Here is a 7,994-nt window from a genome sequence, read left to right as displayed (position 1 = left end):
GGTGTCAAGGCAAGGTTGGACACATGGGCTTGGAGCAGCCTGCTCTAGTGGAAGGTGTCCCTGCCTGTGGCACAGGTTGGGACTGGATGAGCTTTAAGGTCCCTTCAACCCAAACCAGTCTGGGATTCTCTTGATACACAAGGCAGCTCTCAATAGGGCCACATAAGAGCAGGGCTTGCATCTCTGCCAAGCTTCTCTTGTTGCAGGGCTTTTTGGCTTGCTGCTGGTCCAGTTCTGCCCAAGAGTCATAAAACCTGGTGCCTAGAAGGGCTTGGTGCTGGATGGCTGGGGCATGGCAGTGCACAGCAGGGCTGGATAGAGGAACTGCTGGGAGCAAGCTCACTGATGTACTTTTGCTCTTGTCAGAGGCTGACTGGAAGCCCCAGGTGATTGTGTTGCCAATCCCCGTCCCGATCTTCGTGCCTGTGCCTATGCATATGTACTGCCAGAAAGTACCTGTGCCTTTCTCCATGCCTGTCCCGGTAAGCGACACACTCCACCTGCTCATGTTCCCTTACTGTCTTGATCTGCCTTGCTTCTGTTTTCATCCTCTTCTCCTGCCTCTGCTTTTACACTAGTTGGCTGAGTGTCAGTTTTCTGCCTGGTGTGCTGCTGTTGACAGGTACCTGTGCCAATGTTCCTGCCCACCACGCTGGAGAACACAGATAAGATTGTGGAGACTATTGAGGAGCTGAAGGTGAAGATCCCCTCCAATCCCCTGGAGGCTGACATCCTAGCCATGGCTGAAATGATTGCAGAGGCTGAGGAACTGGACAAGGCCTCCTCAGACCTGTGCGGTAGGTTTCTGCCATGATTTGGTCTGGCCCAACAACTGGGGTGATGTGGGGTTTGCCAGCTCTTGGAGCTAGATAATCTGCCTGGATTGCGGCTCTCCCAGAGCTTTTCAAAGCCTTCGAAAAGGCAACAGAAAAGAGCAAGTCCTCCACTTCTGCTGAGGAGGTGCCAGGAGGGAAGAGCTGCAGCAGGGAGTGGTGTCTGCCACTGTCCCTTTTGGGGATGCCAGTCTTGTAGCACATGTGCAGCACTGTTTATTCAGGTGGCTGTTTAGGCTCTTGCCTAAAGCAGCTTCACAGACAGAAGACCAGCAGTCCTGACCTCACAGGTCTTTTTACTTGGGGGCTCCATTCCTCAAGCACCAGTGACTAGGGCTGTGGCTGGGGAGAGGAAGAATGTCAGATGCCTTGCTATCCAGGGAAAGCTGGGCAGTGCAGGTGTCATGGGGCTGCTCTGCTGCAGGGAGCCTGGCTTCATTTCCCAGCTGTCACAGGGAAAACAGACAAAAGACTTCTTGAAAGTTGGGTTTATGATCTGCTTTTGCATTGCAGACCTGGTGAGTAACCAAAGTGCAGAGGGTCTCCTGGAGGACTGTGATCTGTTTGGACCAGCACGGGACGATGTGTTGGCTATGGCTGTCAAGATGGCAAATGTTCTCGATGAGCCGGGCCAGGACCTGGAGGCTGACTTCCCTAAGAGTAAGAGCTGGGTGAAGCAGGGCTGCTCGTGGTGCAGCAGGATCCTCCTGCTGCCCTTGGCCGACCATTGCCATCAGCACTAAGAGCTGTGTGAATTTGCCTCCCTATGCCCTCTGACTGACCAGGCTTGAGAACTGTGAGTTCTTGCAAATGACTGCTTGCAGCAGGGGTGAGGAGATCCCCACTTTTGAAGGAGTGTGTGTTTGCCTAGACTAACCGGCCTGTTACGAACATAGGTCTGCAGAGAAGGGGGAATGAGAGGGTGATTTTTAACAGCACTAAGACCAGAGTAGCGGTGCTGGTGTGCTTATGGATGATGATTTCAGAGGATCCAGCGAGGCAAGAGAGAGACCTGGACAGGACATTCTGTGAGACAGCAGAATTGCTGTGTGTCCGTTATCAGGCAGAACATGGCAGAAGAGGCAGGGACATGTAGGAGCACAGCAATGCTGAGGCATGCTAGCAGCAAAAGACAGGGAATTGCCTGTGCCATGCTGGCCTGGCACAAGAGCATGAGGAATGTTCCTCAGGTTTAAAAAATGAACGAATAAAAAAAGCTGTCAGAAGGAAGAATGTGGGGCTCTGGTTAGTCTAAGAAAGCTTAGCATCATCTGACAGCTGTAATTCCTTTGTTGGACTGTGGCTAGAAGTTCATGCCAGGCAGAGGAGGAGGGTGTGCAGTGTTGCGCTGCATGTTGCCTTTTCATCTTGATGTAAGAACCAGGCCAGTGCAGGGGACAGGATGAGGAGTCTCAGCTGAGCCCTTCTGCCTGTGTTTCCTTTCAGACCCTCTAGACATCAACCCCAGTGTGGACTTTCTATTTGACTGTGGACTGGTGGGACCAGATGATGTGTCCACAGAGCAAGATCTGCCTCGTGCTGTCCGAAAGGTAAGCTCTTAATGGGTATTGCCTGCTTAATGCTCTTTGGGCTTAGTGGAGGAGCTGCTCTCTGGGATGCCTCATCCCTGGCAGTGTTCAAGGCCAGGTTGGACGGATTCTTGGGTGACATGGTCTAGTGTGAGGTGTCCCTGCCCATGGCAGGGGGTTGGAACTGGATGATCTTATGATGCTTTCCAGCCCCAACTATTCTATGATTCTGTGTATGAGGTGAAGTGTGCCAGAGGCTTTGGTGTGCTGGGAAGGTTGTGCCCTCTCCCTTTAGGGCATGCCTGGCCTGTGGGCTGGTCATTGAATGAAAATGCTTGCCCGTCAATTTAGAGGAGCTTTGAATGCCACAGGTCATGTGAGAGCTGGCCTCTTCCCTGCCTGTGGTCCTCATAACTAATGGGCCTTGCTGGCAAGGATGCTTGCTGGCATGCGCACAGGTATGGTGGGGAGGGAGCTGGCAGTCAGCAGGTGTGAGGGATGTCCAGGACTCCTGCATCTGTCCCAGGCACGTGCCCAGTCTCACAGTGCACCTCTCTGCAGGGGCAGAAGCGTCTGGTGCTCTCTGAAAGCTGTTCCCGGGACTCAATGAGCAGCCAGCCCAGCTGCACGGTGCTGAACTACTCGTACGGTGTGAATGCCTGGAAGTCCTGGGTACAAGCCAAGTATGCAGGGGGAGAGACGAGCAAGGGAGAGGAGCTGCGCTTTGGCCGTAAGTGCCCTGTCTGGGTGGGGCGAAGTGGCAGAAACCTCCCGGAAGCTGGGTCCTGGGGTGCTGAGGTGCTCCTGGCGATGCAGGCTGTTGCCTGACGCTGCCGTGCTTGTCTCCTCAGCCAAGCCCATGAGGATCAAGGAAGATATCTTGGCCTGCACAGCAGCTGAGCTCAACTATGGCCTGGCCCAGTTTGTCAAGGAGATAACACGGCCCAATGGGGAGCGCTATGAACCGGACAGCATCTATTACCTCTGCCTTGGCATTCAGCAGGTGAGGGAGGGCTTGCTGCCTCAAAGTCCTCCAAAGCCAGACCTCGGGGTCAGATCTAGTGTGGGGAGCTAGAGAGGCTCACTGAACTCTCCTTCAGTGCCTTGTCCCAGGAGAGCAGCCTGCCTCGTTCAGTCTTTGTTCCCAAGCCCAGTAGTAGGGTGGCAGCTATTCCCCAGCTTTGCACGTCCCTGAGGAGGGCTGGGAGATCTCCCTAAACATAGTCCCTTCTTCAGCACCAAGCCTGCTGTGCCATGTCTCAGGGTTTTCCTCACAGCTCTCGGAAGCAGCTGGTTTTAGGACTCTGCCCCGCAGCTCTGGTTTTACAAGGAGGGGTGCTCTCTGTGTGGGCTCTGGGCTCTCTGGCATGGGTTGGCATTCCAGGTGCTGCCATGTTTCTCTTGACTGTGTGTTCTGTCCTTTTTAGTACCTGCTCGAGAACAATCGTATGGTGAATATATTTACAGACCTTTACTACCTGACCTTCGTGCAGGAGCTGAACAAGTCCCTGAGTGGCTGGCAACCCACGATCTTACCAAATAGTATGTGTCTCCAGAGTACCTTCAGTCACCACGTGTACCCAGTTTTTGTTTCTAGGCTTGGATCCCTCCAGTCTAATTGTGCTCCCCCAGCCTCAGCCGTCTTCCTTGGTACAGGCAGCACAGCCCTGCTGTGTCCTGAGGTCATGCTGACCCATATTGACAGCAGAGCTGGCCTTGTTCATGGCTCAGCAGCTTCTTGTGCCCAGAGTCAGGGTAGCTGGGAGCAGAGCATGGCTGCTTTGTGTCCTGGGGCAGTTTGAATCTTTACAACACTTTATAGTGATGCCTCTACCCTTTGGCAAAGAGGATACCAAGCCTGGAGGCATGCTGGCACATGCATTTGTGTTCCCAACACGTGGGTAAGCCCTTCACACTATACTATGTGTTGGCCAGACTTGCTGTGCTGCTGCCTTGTGAGCAAACTAACTTAGAGCCCTGGCAGAGGCTTTTCATGATGCTGTGGTCTCTGCTGCCTTCCCTGTTCTGTTTTGGCAGTGGTTAGTTCACAGGTCCAGCCTCTGCATATTGGTTGTCTGGGGCAAAGGCATTTGGCTCCAGACCTGTGTGTCTAGGCAGGAGCTGGCCATGTCTGTCCTGCCTGCTGCTTTTCATTCATCTCGTGCTGAGTGTGGTGGAGCACTGGCCTGGAATACGTTTATGGCCATCTATAGGGATGAGTAGTTAGGACTGATTTGGGTTCTGGCCTGTAGTTTGGCTGTGCTCTGAGGTGGCTTGTGGCTTGGCAGAGCCAGCATCTAGCTCTGCTGATGGCTCTGGAGAAGTAACCTCTTGGAAAAGGGGATGTTGTAAAGCATCAGTCTTTTGCAGTTAGCTTGCCTGGGCAGGGTGAAGGGATTGCCACAAGGCCGCTGTTGATGTGACCTGGTTCTTCCTCTGTGTGTTGCAGACGCAGTTTTCTCACGTGTTGAGGAGGAACACCTCTGGGAGTGCAAGCAGCTGGGTGTTTACTCACCCTTTGTGCTCCTCAACACCCTCATGTTCTTCAACACCAAGTTCTTCGGGCTGCAGACAGCAGAGGAGCACATGCAGCTCTCCTTCACCAACGTGGTGCGCCAGTCCCGCAAGTGCACCACGGCACGTGGCATGTCAAAGGTGGTGAGCATCCGCTACTATGCTCCTGCCAAGCAGAAGAAAGGCCGAGGTAGGGTCTGACAGAGCGCCTCTGTGCCCCTCTCCTGGCCTCCCCCATCAGGTCCCAGCCATGATCCTGCTCTCTCCTCCTCTGCAGATGGTAGCTCTGGAAAGCGGAAACGTGAAGAGGAGGTACCGATGCTGGAGCAGCGGGAGAACAGGATGAACCCACTTCGATGCCCAGTCAAGTTCTATGAGTTTTACCTCTCCAAATGGTGAGGCTTTCTCTGGAAAAAATGGCATGTGCCATTTTAGGGCTACCTCAGTTTTGGTGGGACCCTGAGGAGTGGCTGCTGATCCCCAAAGCATTTGTACTTGGGTGTGAAGCCTTGCCCAGGGTCTGCACTGCTTGTATAGACCATGGTTGAGAGAATGCTTCTCTCTGCCCCGTTCCACTACTTCCCTCTCTCAAGCCAGGCAGGAGTGTGCGGTATGAGTCCTAGTGCTTGGCTGGTTAGGGGCTTTGGTCCTGAGCGAGGAGCTGCAGCCTCAGTTTGTGCCCTCATCTTGCCAAAGGCTGAGAGGCTGTGACAAGCCTTGAGCCCGTCCTTGATAGCCATGAGGGCAGGCCAGGCTTTCCCAGGGCTCACGTCCCCCTCTCTCTCTACAGTCCCGAGAGCCTGCGGACCCGCAACGATGTCTTCTACCTACAGCCCGAACGGTCGTGCATCGCAGAGTCCCCGCTCTGGTACTCGGTCATCCCCATGGACCGGCGCATGCTGGCGACATCTTGGTCGTGAGGGAGATCTATGAGGAGCACAGTCGTCTCAGTGGTCTGGAGGATGACATGGACTAAGATGGAGGTGCTGCTTGGCTGGCTATGCCCCAGCCCTGGATGCCTCACGTCTCTGACTCCTGCTGCAGGCTGGGGGCTGTGCAGTGTGTGAGGGGATGGTGCTGCAGCAGTGCTGTCCCTTCATCATTACCGGACTTGGACATCCCATCCTGCTCATCACAGGCCTCTCCTCCATATGTGGCCCCCAACCTCAGTCCTGCCCCCTCTCCTGGCTGCTGGGTGAGCCAGCCCCCAGAGCACAGCGGGGCAGAGCCCCTGGGGCAGCTCCCCTTGCCAAGTCCTGTCCTCCCCTTCCCCCAGCCCTGACACTACTCCCTCCAAACTGCACAATATGAGAGAGTGTTGTCTGGGACCAGTGGCCCTGAGGTTTTTAGTTCCCCCCTTCCCTTCACATCCCCTGAGGTGGCTTCAGGTGCTACAGCAGGAAGGGTAGCTCTGCTGCTGCAGCAGGATGGTGGTTTTGAGCCAGTGGGGAAGGACCCATGGCATCCTGAGAGCTGCTGTGTCAGAGAAAGGGCTTGTTCCCAGGGGTGGGAGAGGTTCCTGTGCTGGAACATGAGGGCACAGCCCTGGCCTCACCAAAGGGGTGCCTCCTGTGTACACCACTGGGCCACCTCCCTCAGTTTTGTTAATGTTTTCTGAGTTGGTGGAAAATTGATGGAGACGGGTCTGTGCCATCGCTGCTCCCCTTTCCCCACTGTCCCCTGTCCTGGCCTAACCCCCATTCCCCAGTGGAAGGTGCCATCAGTGGGTCCCTCTGATGCCGTTGTGGGCTCAGGCAGCTGCTGGCAGAAGCAAGGAGCTCTGCCTGGCCTGTGCCCTCCCTCCCGCAGCAGCAGGGTGCCCAAGCCTGGCCCCAGCTGTGCTGCTGCCTCCTGCCCCTCCTCGTGTTTTGGTCGGTTTTCTTCAGCTGTACATGGGTCTCCTATTGAGCCTGTATATATTGTTTTGGGCCCTGGCCCGGGGCCATCTGTTCTCTGTTTCCATGTGGAGAGTGAGCCACTCACCAGTCTTGTTGTAGTGATGCCAGGGCAGTAGGACTAACCCTGTGTCTCTGGAAACCATTCATTTCAAATAAAGATGCGGAAAACTTTTGGCAGCCCCTGCTTCCCCTCGCCAGACCAGGTGGGCTCTTCAGGAGAGCAGGGCTAGTGTCCCACTGCTGCTGTGCACCTTGCTCCTGTCCAGCCCTGCCTGCACTTCCTACCTTTTCTGGCTGCTGGGATGCTGCCAGCTCTGGTGTGCTGGGATGGCTCCTGACCCGGTACCTGTGTGTACCAGCCCCTGCCCATAGGGCTGCAGTGGCCCTGCCACAGCCATGCAGCCTGTCCACGAGATGGACCAGTTGGAGAGCGATGCCGCGGTGCCTGTGGGCAGAGCAGGAGGCGGATGACATGCAGTAGGTGTTTTATTTGCCCCCCTGGGTTGATGAGCCCCAGCCCAGCCCTACTCTCAGCCCCCTTGCTCCCAGGAGCACAGGGTGTGGCTGAGCCATGTTCATGGAGCCCATCTCATGCTGGCTCGGGGGTCCATGGCACAAGCCTGGCAGGGCTCAGAGACAGAGCCACCACTGTGGCCACCCATGTGTTGCCCATTCCAGAGCATCCTATCAGGCCCCGTTCACACTGCCAGGTCTGCCCCTCGCACCTTCCTGTGGGACCCATTGGCCACCCCTAGCCATGCACCCGCCTTCTTCAGGGGTGCGAGGCTGGGGGGGGTTCTGCCAGGACCTGTGGGGCTGCTGCTGCCAGGCAGGGTGACGTGGGAGCTGCAGGGACCTGCAGGACCACCAGGACTGGGCAGGACGCAGGACTTGGGGCCTGGCCCCTTCCAGCACTTGGTGAAACCCAGATGGTAGATCTCCACCATGTTGAGCAGCAAGGACACGCAGGCCACCCCCAGCATGAAGAGGATGAAGATAGTCGTCTCGGTGGGCCGGGAGATGTGGCAGTTGCCAGTGTGGGGGCAGGGCCAGCGGCTGCAGGTGTAGAGGGGCTTCAGCTGGAACCCGTACAAGGCGTACTGGCCCACAATGAAGCCCACCTCCAAGAGAGCCTTGAAGACAACATTGCAGACATATGTCCTCAGGATGGCTCCCCGCATGCCGACCCGTCCCCGTGTGTCCCCTGCAGGGAGCCGGGG

At 56.0% G+C, this 7,994-nt stretch overlaps 2 protein-coding genes across 2 annotated transcripts in view; one reads left to right on the top strand and one right to left on the bottom strand.

The window, feature by feature from the left end:
• ZMYM3 (zinc finger, MYM-type 3) overlaps window positions 1-5,852 on the top strand; it is a 22,067-nt gene extending 16,215 nt beyond the window's left edge. The window contains 11 exon segments of the mRNA XM_010016027.1: window positions 367-482; window positions 623-797; window positions 1,347-1,493; window positions 2,280-2,383; window positions 2,924-3,092; window positions 3,214-3,365; window positions 3,790-3,904; window positions 4,812-5,066; window positions 5,154-5,271; window positions 5,667-5,779; window positions 5,782-5,852. Of these exon segments, the coding sequence (XP_010014329.1) occupies window positions 367-482; window positions 623-797; window positions 1,347-1,493; window positions 2,280-2,383; window positions 2,924-3,092; window positions 3,214-3,365; window positions 3,790-3,904; window positions 4,812-5,066; window positions 5,154-5,271; window positions 5,667-5,779; window positions 5,782-5,852 (1,535 nt within the window).
• Window positions 5,853-7,472: 1,620 nt separating this feature from the next.
• GJA3 (gap junction protein, alpha 3, 46kDa) overlaps window positions 7,473-7,994 on the bottom strand; it is a 1,025-nt gene continuing 503 nt past the window's right edge. Inside the window, exon 2 of the mRNA XM_010016026.1 lies at window positions 7,473-7,994. This exon is cut by the window's right edge and continues 15 nt beyond it. Coding sequence (XP_010014328.1) covers window positions 7,473-7,994 — 522 coding nt within the window.

The sequence above is a fragment of the Nestor notabilis genome, unplaced genomic scaffold (assembly GCF_000696875.1).
Source record: "Nestor notabilis isolate BGI_N333 unplaced genomic scaffold, ASM69687v1 scaffold16646, whole genome shotgun sequence".
Lineage (NCBI taxonomy): Eukaryota > Metazoa > Chordata > Aves > Psittaciformes > Psittacidae > Nestor > Nestor notabilis.
This window is presented reverse-complemented; position numbering and strand designations above follow the sequence as displayed.